The sequence below is a fragment of the Xiphophorus maculatus genome, chromosome 9, assembly GCF_002775205.1.
Source record: "Xiphophorus maculatus strain JP 163 A chromosome 9, X_maculatus-5.0-male, whole genome shotgun sequence".
NCBI classification, from domain to species: domain Eukaryota; kingdom Metazoa; phylum Chordata; class Actinopteri; order Cyprinodontiformes; family Poeciliidae; genus Xiphophorus; species Xiphophorus maculatus.
The window spans coordinates 5,416,681-5,435,031 of NC_036451.1; the positions used below are offsets into that span (position 1 = coordinate 5,416,681).

The 18,351-nt window shown below is 41.1% G+C and overlaps 2 protein-coding genes across 4 annotated transcripts in view; both read right to left on the minus strand.

Moving 5' to 3' along the window:
- Positions 1-11,240, minus strand: part of LOC102236585 (unconventional myosin-If-like) — a 31,413-nt gene extending 20,173 nt beyond the window's left edge. The window contains exon 1 of the mRNA XM_014470554.2: positions 10,823-11,240. Within this exon, the coding sequence (XP_014326040.2) occupies positions 10,823-10,825 (3 nt within the window). The 5' untranslated portion in view covers positions 10,826-11,240. The remainder of the gene's footprint in view (positions 1-10,822) is intronic.
- A 4,400-nt stretch (positions 11,241-15,640) lies between these two features.
- The window catches only part of LOC102230202 (A disintegrin and metalloproteinase with thrombospondin motifs 10-like), a 54,810-nt gene continuing 52,099 nt past the window's right edge, over positions 15,641-18,351 (minus strand). For all 3 annotated transcript variants that reach the window (XM_005803903.2, XM_023339184.1, XM_023339185.1), the window contains 3 exons: positions 18,108-18,284; positions 16,465-16,630; positions 15,641-16,283 (listed from right to left, as the gene is read on the minus strand). In XM_005803903.2, coding sequence (XP_005803960.1) covers positions 16,174-16,283; positions 16,465-16,630; positions 18,108-18,284 — 453 coding nt within the window. In that variant the 3' untranslated portion in view covers positions 15,641-16,173. The remainder of the gene's footprint in view (positions 16,284-16,464; positions 16,631-18,107; positions 18,285-18,351) is intronic.

Below are 18,351 nucleotides of genomic sequence, written 5' to 3' on the forward strand. Positions count from 1 at the left end.
AATTACCAAAAACTTTAAAGGAAACGCTTTATTATATCTGCCCAATTCAAAGGCTGCAGGAGACAAGAGGATCCCGTTTGTCCACTTCCTCATTTGTTAACCATAAAAGGTTAAAACCTGTCACAACTTTTAACACCTAAAAGTTTCAGAACAAGAAATAAAAGTGAATATCTACCACATATAACCTGAGCCCAAACATCAAGGAGTTTGAAAGAACATTTTTGTTTTACTATAATTTCTGGACTACAAGTCGCTTTGAAAACTGCAGCTTAGACGATGATAAAATATTGATTATTACTGATGGGTTTCCAAAAGCCGGACTTGTGTGTGATGAAGAGGACGGCACAAGCTCAAAAACTATTTTTATACTCGCTTAGAGTGACAATGAAAGAGAGACTGAGGAAGTGTCTATGAGGCTGATCCACTCTGATACTAAAGAAGACAACTTTAGTGGTTTCAGTGCACAGCTGAATGAAGATAGCAATCATTAAAAGTAATTTTACTTCATTAAAAGTTTAATATTTAAGTCAGTGGATGCGGTTGATATTCAAATTACGGTGCTACAGTAAAAACATGCTGCTTTTGACTGTAAAAATATAATGGTCCCTCTTTGTTACATAAGGAAATTAACTCCAATTAGGCACAATATTTAGATTCAGTTTACACCAACCCAACGGCTGACTACTGAGTGAAAAAGCTTCGCTTAAATACACCCTGTCTGACAAGATGAAGTAGGTTAATAAATATAAAAGATCTATAAAACATGTCTTATCTAAAGAATATATTAGAATCAAAGTTAATGAGTGTTTTCACACCTAATATTCTGGTAGACTGGGTTCTACTGAGTACCAAAAGTGCAACATTTGTTATATTTTCAGCTGGTAAGGTTTGCTTTTACTCTACACTGCGTCAAACGATCCAAGCTAATTGAAAAACCTGTTCTTCCCCTCGCCTGTGGCGGCGCTACACCAAAAACCACTGAGGCAAACGACATGAAAACCTCCGAAGAAGACATGAGCGCGACTTCCATCTTCAGGAAATCCAAACAAGGCATCAGATTTTAGCTGTTGTGGAATTTCTCTCTTATCTTTGCTAAAATACTACGAGCCATTTCTCCCACTAGCCCTTGATTCGAGCGTTCTCGTGTTTGTTTTGGTTTTATTTACCCAGAATGCCCTGCGCTAACGTCTGCTTCCTGCTGTCAGAGGGGTTTCCGGTCCACTTGTTTCCACGTATGAAATAGAAATGTGACAGTTTGTTTTTCTTGGTCTGTAGCACAGTCTGATTGCTCATTCACACCTCCCCTTAACAGACCGGACTTTCTAGGCGCAGGGCATTCTGGGTAAATACAACCAAAACAAATGCTTGAGTCTAACGCCAGCGGATTAAATAGCTCGTGTTTTTTTTTTTTTTTTTAGTCAACACAAAATAGAAATCCTACACCACTAAAATCTGACCACACTCTATTTTTGTTTACATTTTGTGAAGGAAAGAAAAACTATCACGAAGTTTTGCTTTTGCTTTCTTGAGACGTTTGTTTCCTTTGCTTGAGTGATTTTTGGTGCAGCGCCACCACAGGCGAGGAGGGGAATAGGTCTTTCAAAGAGTTTAGTTCAGTGTAGTGTGAAAGTGAACCACACCAGCTGAAAATGTAATAATTGTTTCAATTTTGATCCGTAATCGAACCGAGTTTATCACCCTTAGAGTCAGTGTTAAGGATTCATCAATAAAAGAGATACTGGGCAAAAATACCATCAATGGGAGAGTTACAAACTGACCAAAGAGCAGTGGCTGATTCCTGAAACCATTATAGTATTCTGTGAACTGACGAGAAAAAATCAGAACTATTTGAGGTGTGTGTCCCGGTATAAAACTATTTGAAAAAGAAGCATCAGACCCACCGCAGACATTGTGGTAGTGGGAAAGTCTAGAGCTGCTAGCCAGCAGCAAGTTCAGTCCAGAACGGCTCAAAAATAACAGTTCGCACGTTTTGGATCAGCCTTGTCAAGGTTTATACAGAAACCCAATTGAGAAGCTTTGGATATAACCTTAAACTTGTTCATGCTTGAAAATCCTCTGATGTGGCTGAATTATAAGGCAACTCTGTAAAACAAAGAGGATCAAAATTCATCTAAGGTTTAGCAAAACACTTCTATATATTAGGTCTGGAGGGGAACTACCTTTTCAAATTGGGACAGGTTTGAAAAAAGAGTTTTGTAATTCGTCAAGTTATGCTTGTTTGATGATCCGAAACATTTAATTATGACAAAAGAGCAAAGTTAAGTGGGGGGTTGCAGCAAAAAAGTAAGCAGACAGGAAGATTAGCAGGTTAATAAGTGAAAATTAAGGTCATTATTATTGATGACCTGAAAAAACTTATTTTGAAAAAGTTTAGTTTCAAGTTGTAACTTGTAAAGAGATTTAAAAAGCATTTTTAAAGCTAAGTGTATGAAATCCTGACATTTACGCCCAATTTTTACAACCACTACTGAAGAAAGTCTGAATAATGACCTCTGACGTAGTTTGATAAATATCACTAAATGATGGAGCTCAGCAGTAAATGCCTGTTTGGCATCTTCACAGACATTTGTTGAAAGCAAAACTAGTTGCGGTTATTGTTGCAGGAAACTCAGGTCGGCTGCCAGGCAACTGGTTAAAGAAACCCCAAACAGGTTTTTTTTTTTTTACTTGGACATTGTTGAAAACAAAAACCATGATTGTCCAACTGCAGCTTTTACTTTGAAACCTTTTAAATAAGTGGAGGTGCCGTCTTCTAATCCAGCTGACCTGGAGTTTGACACCTTTAAATGTGAACCTTTGCTTTTCCCCAAAAGATGCTGGTCTGTTTGATGTGTGAAGCTTCTCAGGGTTTGTCACTGGCAGAATGTGGTCTGTGGTCAGAGACAGAGACTGATGTTGACATGCAAGAAGCTCGCTGCTGTGGTGATGAGAGAAAGAAGTTCAGGCATTTATTCACATTTTAAATCTTTAAAGACAAGATTGTAGGGTAATTTTAACAAAAGGCGAGCACTTTTTGTATTAACTATCAATGCATATCATGCATTAACTATCAGTCATAATCAGTCTGCTTCATCAAACTCTCTTAAATAGCAACACGGAAAATGCTAAGAATAGTGACTCAGTTTTTATTTTTAAATTTAAAAATCCCATGTTACACGGAAATCACACGTAAAGAATGCCTTCGAATTGAGGCCAACTGTTACTGCTTGTTGGCTAAATACAACAAAGATGAACTTGTTTTCTTTGCATTATTTGAGGTCTGAAAGCACTGCATCTTTTTCCTTATTTTGACCATTTCTCATTTTCTGCAAATAAAAACAAATTTTTTTGCTTGGAATTTCAGAGACATGTTGTCAGTAGTTCATAGAATAAAAGAACAAAGTTCATTTCACTCAAACACACGCATATAAAGAGTAAAATTGGAGAAACTGATCATTTTAAGTAGTTGTTTGTTTGTTTTAAAGACTTAAAGTGTCGTTTGATCAACCTTAAAAACCTACAATACGGGCGTGCCGTGGTGGCGTAGCGGTTAGCGCGACCCGTATTTGGAGGCCTTGAGTCCTCGACGCGGCCGTCGCGGGTTCGACCCCCGGACCCGACGATATTTGCCGCATGTCTTCCCCCCTCTCCTTCCCAGTTTCCTGTCAGCCTACTGTCGTTTAAGGGACACTAGAGCCCACAAAAAAGACCCCCTGGAGGGGTAAAAAAAAAACCTACAATAATTCAAAAATACTTTCTTGATTCCAGATGGAAACTAAATGTTGCTGTAACTCAAAAGACTTGGTTTAACCAGTTATCTGTGTCATTTTGCTGTGGTTTGAATTAGCTCTATCCCTTTACTTTTATGTTTTATTATATTATTACAGATTATGTTTTATACATTATTACTGACACTTTACTTTGTTTGAGTAGAAACAAAGTAAAGTTGATGATGATTCTTCAGTTATTGTAAATGGTTATGGCTGTCCTGTAGCCGTCTGTATTCCAGTGAATTTGAAGAAGCCTCTGACTGAAGACACTGTTTCTCTTTAGTTGGGTCATATCCAAAGTTATTTTTGCAAAGCAGAATACCAGTATTTAACAGATCAATATCAGTTCTGAATGTTTCTGGTGATGTCATGATGTAAAGTTTGTTTGTATTCTAGATTGTTTTCGTCTGTGATGTATGAAAAAGGGCCTGTCCAGTCATACTAGAACCACAGCTGTCTAATAAGGTCCTTTAAATAACATAACACTGAAAGTATTTCGATTATTTGGAACTTCGCAGCTTTGGCCTTTTAAAGTAACAAGCTTTTGAATGCGCGCCGTTTTTTCCCCCTGTAGGCTGTGATGATCAGCTGATGTCTCTTGATCTCAAAATACAGCAGAAAAAAAACAAAACATCTATTTTTGAACATTGCAGTGAAGAACTGTAATAGCCTGGCTTTTAAAACTTGATGACCCTAAAAAAAACATCTGCAAAGACATTTATAAGGACGTTTAATTTTGAAATTTATGTCTGATTAATAAAGGGCTGGTCTTTGCATAAAAACGGCACTATTTTCACAACATTTTCACAAAGTTGGACCAAACAGAGAAGCAGATCTTTAACCATTCTTCTTCACTGCAAAAAACACAAAGCATTTTTTTTATCTAGTTTCTAGTGCAAATATCTTAGTACACTTCAAATAAATTAAAACTACAGTAAGTAACTTTTCAGCAAGATATAAGTGCTTATTTTACAAAAATAATTCCTTCAAAGGTACAGCTCTCCTATAAAGTTATTTCACTCATAACAAAACATTTTTCCATGTTATGAGTTAAATAATCTGCCAGTGGGATTAGTACATTTTTCTCAATATTCAGGAATTATTTACATAAAACAAGCTTCTATCTTGCTGAAAAGTTACACATAAGTTAATTTTGTCTCATTTCAAGTGTGTTAAGATGTTTGCACTAGAAACAAAATCAAAAATACTTTGAGATTTTGCAGAATCTCTAGATAATCCTTAATTATTCTCTTTTGGTCTCTTCAGATCAGCAGATTTAAATCTGGAGACTGAGATTCATTTTGTGTCTGGTGTGATTTGGCTGCATGTTTTGGATCATTATCCCACTGAAAACCCCAGTTGCAACCCATTTTTGTCATCTCGCCACCAGATATTTATTTACAACCTTTTTAAAAATAATAATTGGATGTTATTAAGAGAATTGATGATTCCACGCACTCTATGAGAAATGAGCCCACAGCATCACTGATCACCTGTTATACTAAATAGTGGGATGAAGGCACTTTTTTCCCACATATTCATGCTTTGTTTTATACCAGAAACACATGGAGTGTGAGGAATAATCCACTCCATGCTCACTTAAAGTGTAGAGTTGCATCAGATGGATTTTTGATTTGACTTCATGACCCCAACATATCGCCCAGTTGGCCATGTAGCTGTTTTCATGCAACCATTCCTTGAACAAAGACGATGAAATTCAATTGAAAAATACTTTATTAATCCCAAAGTGAAATTAAATAAATTAATATCATCCTTCTCTCTCTATCTCTCCTCGCCTCATTTTCAACTTCTCCGGGATTTCTGGCTCCCGCTATTGTTTCTGTCGTGTTCTGTGTTTTCTGTGTGTTAACTTCAATTGTTTTCTGTGTCCTTGAGTCTCTTCGTTGTCCTGTCCTCCCCTTGATTGTTCCCAGGTGTGTCTCGTTCTGTGATTACCCGCTGTGTATTTAACTCCACCTGTGTTCCTTGTTCCTTGTCGCTTGTTGTGTGATTTCTGTCTGTCTGTTCATTTGCCACGCTATCATTCTGTTGCTACCTGTGTGAGCCCTGGTTTCCGCTCAGCCGTGCCGCCAGAATCTTTGTGGACTGTTTTTGAATGTTATTCAGTATTAAAATTACCATCTTTACCTCATCCTGGGTCTGCTGCGTCTGCCTCACCACATCCACCGCACCAATTCATGACAGAAGGACCCGACCAAACCGATTGGTGAGGCTGCTTATTATGGACCCAGCTGGAGTAAGGTTCCCTACTAAAAGGCAGAGCGGACCGAGGCGGAGATCCGGTAGGGAGGAGAGCGCTGGCTGAAGCCCTCGCCAACCTGCTGCGGGAGCTTTTCTGGGGGACAAGATTGGTGTTGGCATCCCCCGGATTTGGCCCCCGTCGATTCCTCCGTCCGGGAAGTCAGCGACCTGAGCCGCCTGTGTACCTGGCCCCTGGTCGCCCCACGGGAACACCACCTCCGCTGTCTGCCCGGAGACAGCGACGTGAGCCGCCAGTGGACCCGGCCCCTCGTCGCTTTCCGGAGCCGCCACCTCCGCTGCCGGCCCCGAGACTTCGCTCCGGCTCACCTCCGCCGCCGGCCCCGAGGCTTGGCTCCGGCTCACCTCCGCTGCCGGTCCCGAGGCTTCGCTCCGGCATTCCCCTGCTGCCGGCTCCGAGGCTTCGCTCCGGCATTCCTCCAGCCGGCGCACCAGAGACCGAGACCCTCTGCTTTCCTCCCGAGACCCTCTGCGTTCCTCCCGAGACCCCGACTCTCTGTGCTCATCGCCGCTGCTGGGCGGTCCCCGGGACACGTCGTTGCCGCCATCTCTGGGCGGCCCCAGAGACTCGTCGCCGCCGCCTCTGGGCGGCCCCAGAGACTCGACGTCATTGCCTCCAGCGCCGCGGACGGCCGCCGGACGGCTGCCGGACCACCTCCGTGGTTCCCGCCTCCAGCGCCGCGGACGGCCGCAGGACCACCTCCGTGGTTCCCGCCTCCAGTGCCACGGACGACCGCCAGACCACCTCCGTGGTTCCCGCCTCCTTTGCCTCCGCCCACCCTGTGGGTAGTTTTTTGTTGTTTTTGAACTCTTGGCCCTTCCTGTGCCTCCGCCCACTCCGTTGGGTCGTTTTTTGTTGTTGTTTCTGGACTCTGGCCCCCCGTCCAGCGCCCCTCCGCCCACCCTTGTGGTGTTTTTTTTTTTTGTTGTTGTTTTTTGGGCGTCTGGTAGCCGCCCTTGAGGGGGGGGTACTGTCGTGTTCTGTGTTTTCTGTGTGTTAATTTCAAGTTTTCTGTGTCCTTGAGTCTCTTCGTTGTCCTGTCCTCCCCTTGATTGTTCCCAGGTGTGTCTCGTTCTGTGATTACCCGCTGTGTATTTAACTCCACCTGTGTTCCTTGTTCCTCATCCCTTGTTGTGTGATTTCTGTCTGTCTGTTCATTTGCCACTCTATCATTCTGTTGCTACCGGTGTGAGCCCTGGTTTCCGCTCAGCCGTGCCGCCAGAATCTTTGTGGACTGTTTTTGAACGTTATTCAGTATTAAAATTACCATTTTTACCTCATCCTGGGTCTGCTGCGTCTGCCTCACCACATCCACCGCACCAATTCATGACAGAAGGACCCGACCAAACCGATTGGTGAGGCTGCTTATTATGGACCCAGCTGGAGTAAGGTTCCCTACTAAAAGGCAGAGCGGACCGAGGCGGAGATCCGGTAGGGAGGAGAGCGCTGGCTGAAGCCCTCGCCAACCTGCTGCGGGAGCTTTTCCGGGGGACAAGAGTGGTGTTGGCATCCCCCGGATTTGGCCCCCGTCGATTCCTCCGTCCGGGAAGTCAGCGACCTGAGCCGCCTGTGTACCTGGCCCCTGGTCGCCCCACGGGAACACCACCTCCGCTGTCTGCCCGGAGACAGCGACGTGAGCCGCCAGTGGACCCGGCCCCTCGTCGCTTTCCGGAGCCGTCACCTCCGCTGCCGGCCCCGAGGCTTCGCTCCGGCATTCCTCCAGCCGGCGCACCAGAGACCGAGACCCTCTGCATTCCTCCCGAGACCCCGACTCTCTGTGCTCATCGCCGCTGCTGGGCGGCCCCAGAGACTCGTCGCCGCCGCCTCTGGGCAGCCCCAGAGACTCGTCGTCGTTGTCTCCAGCGCCGCGGACGGCCGCTGGACGGCTGCCGGACCACCTCCGTGGTTCCCGCCTCCTTTGCCTCCGCCCACCCTGTGGGTAGTTTTTTGTTGTTTTTGAACTCTTGGCCCTTCCTGTGCCTCCGCCCACTCCGTTGGGTCGTTTTTTGTTGTTGTTTCTGGACTCTGGCCCCCCGTCCAGCGCCCCTCCGCCCACCCTTGTGTTGTTTTTTGTTGTTGTTGTTTTTTGGGCGTCTGGTCCCGTCTGGTTCGCTCCGGCATTCCCCTGCTGCCGGCTCCGAGGCTTCGGAGCCTCAGAAAACACAGAACACGACAGTACCCGTGGTACTGTCGTGTTCTGTGCTTTCTGTGTGTTAATTTCAAGTTTTCTGTGTCCTTGAGTCTCTTCGTTGTCCTGTCCTCCCCTTGATTGTTCCCAGGTGTGTCTCGTTCTGTGATTACCCGCTGTGTATTTAACTCCACCTGTGTTCCTTGTTCCTCGTCGGGTCCTTGTCGCTTGTTGTGTGATTTCTGTCTGTCTGTTCATTTGCCACTCTACCATTCTGTTGCTACCGGTGTGAGCCCTGGTTTCCGCTCAGCCGTGCCGCCAGAATCTTTGTGGACTGTTTTTGAATGTTATTCAGTATTAAAATTACCATCTTTACCTCATCCTGGGTCTGCTGCGTCTGCCTCACCACATCCACCGCACCAATTCATGACAGTTTCAGCTTTTCCGGTGTTTAACAGGCCATTGTAAACCAGCCTGTTGCTATGGTTACGCATCATGACAAAATAGCAAAAAACATGAATAACATTGCAAAAATAATCAGTCCAACTACACCATATCCAAAAAAGAAGGAACAGTTGTCCAAAAAAAGGTTATTTTCCTCCAAGAAAGCAGGAATGAAAAGAGAAAAGTATCAATGAAAGCACAGAGCTACTCCAACGTGTTCATCTCCCATTTTATAGAGTGCTGCCAATAGGCGCATACCTCGATATCAAACATATTTATCACAAAACAGAAATGAATGGTTTAGTAAACTCAACATAAACATTAAAAATGCTCCAGTTATTTCACATAAATTGCCCAACTATAGTTTTTGAGAGCTACTTTTCTGCAACTTTTAGATGCATTCCTTCTTCAATGCACCTGGAGCTAATGACTAAATCTCCTCCTCATCAAGTCTATCCAGCTCTACAGAGGCAACCAGCCATTTATTTGATTCAGATGTTTTGGGAGAAGGAATGAATCTAAATAAACTTCAAGTACTGGAGTTGAATATCCGTTGTATAAAAGTTTCTGGATTAAAGAACTAATTTGGCATATTTGTAAAGAATTTCTCAGTTCTTGCAAACATTTTCGAAATCTGTTTGTTATGTGAACTATCTTGGCATAATTTGATTTTTTTTTTTAGCTAAGATATTTCTCTATAACCTAAACTTTTTCTTCTTAAGTGCTTTGAGATCATTTTACTCTACAGCTTCTTCTCAGGTGCAAAACTAAACAGTGAGGCAACATTTTGATTTCGTTGTTTGCCAACCGCTAAAAAAAACACCGAAGAAGAAAATCTTGAGCGATTGACACGTAATTCATTCAGTCTTGACTGAAAAATATACTTTTTCTCAGTGTTTTTGTCTTTAGATATCTTAGCAAATCGCGTCTTGCTGCTTGTTTTCTCTCAGGAAAATCTGGTCTTTGTTGACGTCATTGTGTTCATTGGATCTGAATCTACCTCCTTTTGCCTGATATTAAAGTTTTCTTTGAATTATTTCAGTCATCGAAGAAATCAGACATACAGAGAGTTCTAACTTTTTAATGAGAGCATCAACCTAAATTTTATTTAGCTTTGAAACATTTATTCACTTTGATCTTCTTAAAAACTGTTCATTTAACTTCAAAATAGAAGCAGAGACTGGAACTTCACACACAGTTGCTCAACAGTTTTATCTTCCTTAGATTAGATGTTATTTCCGTCATTTAATCTTTTTTTTAAACCCAACAATTTGTGACAGATTATCAGTGGCAATCAGGTCAGCTGCGACTTTTATTTTGAAAGGCTCAAAGGCGTCAGTGGAGGCTGCAGAAACAGTGAATTTGCTCTTTTGGATGATCTTTAAGAGATTGTGTGCATGAGTCACAGGCAGCATTTTCAGGAAGTGTTGTGACAGAAACTACCGGCCTCTCCTGTGAGTCCACTTCCTCCTCTCTCACCTCAGCCCTGCCTCTTGTGAAACCTGCAGCCTTTGTACATGCTCTGGGGTCTTTTCCTGTAGCAGCCCCCTGTTGCATTTTTGCACTCCTTTTTGCCCCAAAGAGTGCAATAAATCCCTCAAGGCAACACAAGAGATCGTTATGTGTATACCCATTGAACCATGATGGATTTTGGTGCTTATTTTTGAATGAATGCAACACTTAAACCCTACATTTTCTCTTTAGGTTTGTTCCTTATGTTCAAACTGATGCTTTAATATAAAATTCAACCTTAAATCAAGAATTAAAGCAAATAATTAATGTATTTTACAGCTTTGAGCTTCAGCCTCAATAAAAAGCTCGTCGTGAAAAAGGGGAAACTCATTCTGCTGCTGTGAAGAGCTGAATCTCAACAGTTTTTAAGTTTAAACACCCCAACACATCTCTGGTCATGTAAAGATGAAAATTGCACTAGTCTGACACCCTCATTTGTCGTATAAACAAATGAGGCCAACTGTAGTTGGCCTCATAAAACAGTAAAAAGCTGTTTTACTTCAAATACAGTTGGTTTAATTGTTTTATCAGTTTTAAAGCCATCAAACACTTTTCTTGCTAAATGAATTGCAAAAATCCAACTTTTTGTTTGTACTTTGTAGATAAAATCTGAATGCGGATGTCAAAGTTACACACCTGAGTTCACACAAGTCAAAGCTCAGAGGATATGAAAGTGGGGTGCTTTACCATTGTTCCTGTGGGCTTCTCCTCCTCAGGCGTCCACCGTCCAGAGAGTGTGTGTCGGCTGTGTGTGTGTGTGTGTGCCGCTAAAGTCCAAGGTTCGACCTCGTCAGACTGCGGCCATCATCCAGGAGAGGGACAGCCGAAAACCAGCAACAGGCGCTCACACTGCAAGACCTCCAGCAGAGCTGTCACATCTACTTCCTCATACTCCCACCGGCAGTGTGTGAAACAAGAACTGAACACACAGTGATGCACACGCTCACCTCACACTGCTGAGAAGCTACTTCTGTATTTCTGTCATGCTCCCGGCCGCCAGGGAGGATTAAGTAATGACCGGTTTGTTGGCTGCAGCTATCAAAGCTGCGTACCAAAATTAGTCTGTCAGATTCTTCAGGGATGAGCGGAGGAACGGCGCTTACACAGAGGGATAATTTTCTCTAGTGTGCTGCCAAATGATGATGGGTGTTTTGTCTGAGAGGTGCTGACTCCACCCAGGCTGTGGTTGCTTCAAGCAGCCTCAAACGCCCTTGATAACCGATGGGTTCAGGAAGAGTGTACAGGAGAGCGAGTGGGCGTGCAGGTGCCAAACCCAGGCAGTTTTTGGTTTGTTTTAGGCTTCTTGAGTTGCATCCTCCTGCATGGCCGCCTGGGACTGGAGTCACTTTCTGACTGCACTTCATCATTTAAATACGAGTCATTAAGTTTCTGAATGTTTTCAGTTTCTTTGAAAAGCCTGTTTTGCATTTCTCCTCTGTTGGAACAACACTGGAAAAAAGTATTTTTGTCTATTTCCAGTGCAAATATTTTATTGCACTTCAATTAAGACAAAAACTTATACATACTGTAGCTTTCCACTATAATGTAGGAGTTTGTTTTAAGTTAATTTATTAATATTGATAAAAAGTACTGGTTCTATTGGCAGATTATTTGACTTACAACACGTTTTCCCCATGTTTTAAGTGAGATAATCTGAGTGGATTCTCAGCAATACCAAGGAATTATTCACATATAAAAAACTCATATCTTGCTGAAAAGTTACATAAAAGTTAGTTTAGTCTTATTTCAGGTGTAAAGAGATATTTGCACTAGAAACTGGATGAAAATACTTGGTAAGAGGTTTATTTTTTTGCAGTGTAATGAAAACTTTAAACCTTCATCACTGAATAAAACCCAAACATACAAAACACAGTTTTGTTAATTTTTACCTGAAAAAAATATCATCGATTCCAGGTAAACATTTTTTTTAACCAGAAAAATAAATTTTCAGGTAAAAATAAATTATAAATGCATTTAAAATAAATTATAAATGCAACAAAACATAAGATTATGTTAGCTTTGTTGCTAACATATAGTGTTAGCAACAAAGTTAACCCTACCAAGACATTATTTTCTTCACTTTTGTCATTGAAATTAAGGAATGATTAACTTACAATCTCCTATATTTTGCTTAAAAGTGACTTGTAAGTTAGTTTTATCTCTTCAAGTGCACTAAGATATTTGCACTGGAAACTAGACCTAAATACTTGGTAATATTTAGTGTTTTTGCAGGGTAAACAGTTTGTTTCTGTTTGGTGTCTGTTCTCCCCGTTGCCGCCTCCCTTCCTGTGCTGCTAATCTCTCTCTGGGTGGAGCTGCTGCGCCTGCTGCACTGATTCATGCACCGACTGCCATCTTCTCAGACTCAAAAGCATTTAAAACATTTTAAAGCCAGAAAACCTACAAAAGTAATTGCTTTTACTAGCAGGTGTAGCTCTTGAAAGTCATCCTTTCAGTGTGTCACAGTCAAAAGTCGATTAAGACATTTTTAAATTCAAAAACAGCACATTACATAGTAATGATGACATGCAGCACAATCAGAAGTGAATATTCAGCAAAGCTTACGGTTTTACTCCGACAGATTAGTTCAGCCCGAATACGAGGGCAAAAAAGCAGAAGTTATTGCTTCATTTTGGTTTTTCCGCGTAAACAGGCTGATTCTGAAATAGATGACCGATGATGTGTTTACATCACCTTCAGAGAAAAAAATCCGTCCCGGACTGAGAGCAGATCAGTGCTCACTTCCTTAAATGAACAAAAAGTTTCATCAATGTAGTTCTTCCTTTAAAGGAAAAAAGTGGATGTAGCATTGAATAACATACAAAACAGAAAAAATAATAGCAGTACAATGGAGATACAACAGTGAAATATTTAGCGTTTACCCTTAGTAAAGATCTAAATGTTTGTTTTTTCGTATTTGCTAAGACGTGTAATGAGACAGATTATGTGCGAAAAAGATCGATCTCCTCCCTGAGTAACTGCAGTGATCTGCCAAACTGCCCCGCTCCCGGTCAAAAACAACCAATCAGAGGAAGGAGGAGGGTCTTAGCGCTGTCAAGCAACTCATGTATGTGCTGTTAAATGTGCTAATGGCGCAGAAATGGCTTACTGTTACAGGAAAGCCGTTTATATGCAGTCAAAATGGGCTGTAAAAAGCATTAATAGCAGGATGCTATTAAAGTGTCATTTTCTTTTCCTTTATTTAGGATTAACAGCATTTTTCTAAAAAAATAAATAAAACATGCCAACAAGTTTTAAAATAAAAGTAATTTGATTAAATTAAATTAGATTTGATCATTGCTTATGTTTTATACATATTTACCAGAGGACCAACACATGTCTGCCATTAATCACATTTAAAGACATAATTGAGACATTTTAAAATGTGGTGTTATTTTCTTTAAAGTCATTCCAGAACAAGCAACTTAAGTGTTTTACTGTGGATTGCTTCCTTAAGCTCCAACAGTGAGTCCTCAGCTACAGAAACTGGTGAAGAGTTTCAGCTGGAAAGGAAATTTTACATATAATACAGAAGCATGCCACACTTTTCAGATTATATTGGTTGTAAAAATGTAAAATCCAAAATTCCAGGGGATAAAAATAATTTTGTAAGACACTGTGTAAGCATGAAAAGTGTGTGTCATGCTGGATCACATGACTACATTCAGGAAACAGGGCATCTGATTAATTAATGTTGTGATTTTAAACATTAATCATCACTAAATCTGAGAGATCACACAAATAAATGAAGACACGAATCAAAGAGGACCTCTAGTGGATGAACCTTTATAAACAGCTGCACTTATACACTTCATCACTATACGTTCTACTTTGCAGATCTGTAATATATAAAAAAAAGAAAGGCTCAAGTTGATTTTTAAATAAAAGTTTTTAACAACTGCTTACATGATACATGAGGAACAAACGGCAGTCAACAAATAGCACCATTCAAAACCGAAGCACCACCAGAAATAACGGGAACAAGTGCAGCCAACCCTCACAAAGACAGACAGTCACTTCCTTTCTTCACAGAGAAACGTTTGAGTGTTGCAACAAGTAGCTGCTCTAAGTGTTGACTAAGCCCCGGCAGCTCGGAGAGCAGATTGAGCGTCACAGCGAGGCCACGAGGCGCGATGACTGAGCCCTGAAAGCACCGTGAGGCAACATTTCTTCCATCTCTCTCTACGAGTCGGAGAAACGCGGTTTATGAATCCGCTCTGCATCAGACGAGGTCGTACCAAAAGTGGGACATTTCAGGGTCACGTTAAAAATAAACTCAGTGTCAATTTCCCCAGAACCTCCCCCCCAAAAAACGGTGTCAGCGTTTCTGACAAAATGCTGTGATTTCTTAATCTCTGAAAAGATTTTGTGAAGAAGGTAGAAAATAATATTCAGAATCACAAAAGATGAAATGTGCTCTTGGGTTTGGACATTTCTATTTTTTTTTTGTCTTTCACAGGAAAGAAAGTGTGTTATAAGATGAGATAATCGTCCAAAATATCCCCACTTTAAAAAGAAATAAGAGCTCCAGAAGCAAGTTATAATGGAATCAGGGTTGGTTTAAAGTTTTAGACACAGTATCTGCAGTTTTGTGAAGGAAACTGTCAGAAAGGTCATGCCTAAAAAAAGGCTGATAAATGACGCATTTAATTGCTCAGATTAGACAGAAATGTGAGGCTGCCTCTCTCCTCTGTTGGCCTCTTCCTGTTGGCAGAGCTGTGGCTCACTGTGCTCTGTGTTTCCACTCAGTATTTGCACCTTTACACATGTGGGAAAAATAAAATAAAACAAAAATTTTACAACCAGGCAGCACGGAGTGAAATCTGATAATGTCTGAGACTTTGTGCCAAAGTCTGACAATCTGACAGCCTGTTGTATGAAAACAATTTTCAGTGACGCTCTGCTGCGTGTTGCGATTTAACTGTACAGAGGTGATAAACTGTCGGAGAAACTACCCAAATGGCAAGACCGCGGCGTTTTCCACAACTAAAGACATCAAGTCAAATGATGGGACAAGAAACACAAAACACACAAGTCCTCCGACTGCAGACGCTTTGTGCAAATCCAAATCTGCTCTTACAACCGAATATCTGCGAGGACTCAATGGTTATACTGATATGCAACAAAACAAGGACATAAAAACAATAAGTCAAGTAAAAGCTAACATAGAAATATGTTTTAAAATTAAAGGAGCCAATCTTTTTCACTGCAAAAACACTAAATCTAAGTACTTTGGTCTAGTTTCTAGTGCAAATATCTTAGTGCATCTAAAATAAGAAAACTAACTTAGAAGTATAGAAGCTTTAAGTCAATAATTTATACATATTTATGAAATTGTACCTATTCCACAGACAGATTATTTCATTTATAAAAATATCTTATCAGTGGCAATGGAAGAAGTACTTTTAAAAAATCCCATCAATATTAATGAATTATTGGTTTGAAACAAGCTTATATATCTTGTTGAAAAGTTACTTGTAGGTCAGTTTTGTGTTATTTCAAGTGTACTAAGATATTTGCACTAGAAACTAGACCAAAATTAATTGGTAAGATTTTGTGTTTTTGCAGTGTTGTGGGCACAGATACCGTGAAAATCATTTCCTTTCAAAGTGGATGTTTTAAAAACGTATAACAGGCTAAACATTTAAGCCACTCAAGTAATAAGAAGTGGAGTTTAAGATTACTGATACCAGTCCCGTAGCCAAAATAAAACGTATAGCACCAAAATATTAAGACAAAGTCAAAGTTTAGAGAGGCAAAGAGAGGGTCAGCTGCTGCCTCTCTCCCTCCTTCCTCTCCAGGTTTCAGCGCTGGACCCTCTCCTCCAGTGGAACGATGTTTGGTCCAGAGATTTCAAATCTGGATTATCAGTGAGGAGAGGAAAACAAAGCACCCCTCTGACTAATTTCAGGAACCTGTTTGTCAGCATTGACAGTGGACCCCAAGCTTGAACCGACGGAGAAACGGTGAAGGCTGCTGCAGCGAGGCTCAGTGGAAAAGGTTCAGTCTTACTGTTTGACCCCGCGACCGCAGCAGCGTCAGTGTCCCTGGCAGGTCTTACAGCACATCTGTCTGAAATATGGCCGGTTGCAGAACTTGAACCTGAGCACCAGGGGGCAGTACGCCACAGTGCTCACATCTTTACACTCTGCAGAGACAAAGAAGGAGAACCACAGCTTCACAAATGTGTTGGACAATCTGATATTAGCAATTTATCTACTCATCTCGGGATATATTATCTTTTTTCAGACTACTAAAAGTCACAGAAAAACAAATTTTGTTGTATGCTAATTAGAGAATATTACCAGCACTGAAATTTGACCTCTGACCTTCTGGGTTCTCTGAGTTGACGGGCAGACTGGCGTCACATTTGCTCTTGCACTGCTGCATGGCGGCGGGCCGCTGATGCTCCAGACACTCGTTGGATGGCTGGCCAGTGTGGGCCAGGCACTGCACCGAGCGCATCTCCTGACCCAGACCACATCTGGCAGAGCACTGAACCACGAAAACACGTTTCACAGAAAGATAATCCTGCCACATCTCAACTTGGTTTCCCAGAAGCTTAATTTAAAAGATAAAACTAACAGTACTAACAGGAAGACTTACGGCTGACAGTTAGACTTAATCCAACAGGTAACAAAGAGTTAGGAAGCTTGCATATAAACACTTCCTATTTTTTAATTACGCTCTTTAAAAGCTGCAAGATGCAGCTTCCTGCTATTTCTGATAGTTCCTAGAAGGTTAATTTTCTTCTCTCAATGCCCCACAATTATTTACTTAAATGTCAAAGTGTCACTAATGAAGCAATGATATATCAAACATGGCTACTTCAACTACCTAGATCAAATTATTCCACGAGATAAAGCAGAGATTCAGTTTATTTAGTAGTTGTGAGGATTTCATGAATTCATCAAGTAAAAAAATGCCGTAGAAAGAAAGTACACGCTCTTTATGTTCAAGGGTTTATTTATCAGGACTGGAGAGCCAACAAGAAACTGACTGAAGTGACAAAATTTAATTTCAGATTAGGCAGCCCTGATCCAGTGACTGCCTGGCTGGAAACTCAAAAGTGAATTTTGTTTTCCCAACACTGCACACACCACAATAAAGCTCTGCTATATCACTGCAACCACTCTTCAGTTTGGAAGTTGTTACTGAATAAAAAGAGACTGAAAAAGTGTATTTCTAAACGTTTTTTCTCAGACAATGAACTATTTTATATGGATAGGCATTATACAGTCACATATGGGATAATTTGTCAATAAAATAATCCTGATATATTACAACATTTTGGCTGAAAAACACAAGAATTTAGATGTTGCTATTCTCATGTTTTTAACAGTTGTAAGTTTATTCCTACAATATCTGCATTGAATTTAAACAAAAAAAAAATCATTAAAAATAATGTTTTTATATCTGTTTTTCTTGTCATTAGTTTGGAATCTATGCACTTTTTCTGTCCCACAGAAAAAAGACCCATCCTCTTTTTGCTAAATTTTATGTTTAGCTTAATTTTAAATCCTAAAAATACAAAAAAATATATGTATATTTAAAAATGGCAGCTAACAATTAGTAGATACTTATCTAAACTTACAAGTTGTCTTTTCTCAAAAAGTCATGTGACATTTATGGCTGTAAATGAGTTTTAATTGACTGGCATGAGAGTAAAAACGGCTCTTCAGGTTGTACAGGTTGCAGACCGCTGGCCTAGTCCAAGTTCAGACCTTAAAATGATCAAAATGTTGCAGTGGAACCTTAAGACACCAGCTTCAGCTTGTGAACCTCAGTCAGCAAAAGCAATTTAAACTTAATTTCATGCTTAACAGTTTACCCAGGGATCTGTTTGTTTTTGTAAACTCCAGGTTGAATTTACATAAATTTAGAATCTGGTAAAAGAGGGTATACTTTCTTTAATAATGAACTGAATGTTTTGATCAGGTAAAAATGGTGAAGGATGTGTTCAGAGTCTCACCTCTCCCCACGGGCCTGTCACCCAGACAGGAGGAGGGCAGCGCTGCAGGTTACAGCGCACCCTGGAGGTCGGGCGGCCATTTTTGGGACACTTTGAGTCTGGCAATGTGTCGCCGCTCTCCCCGCTCTTACACAACACCACGCGGTGTCGGTAGCCAGGACCACAACTGGGTGTGCACTGCAGACAGGAGGAGGGAAAACTATCTTTAAACCGACAGTCAGAGCGGATAGGTCACTGTGTTCAT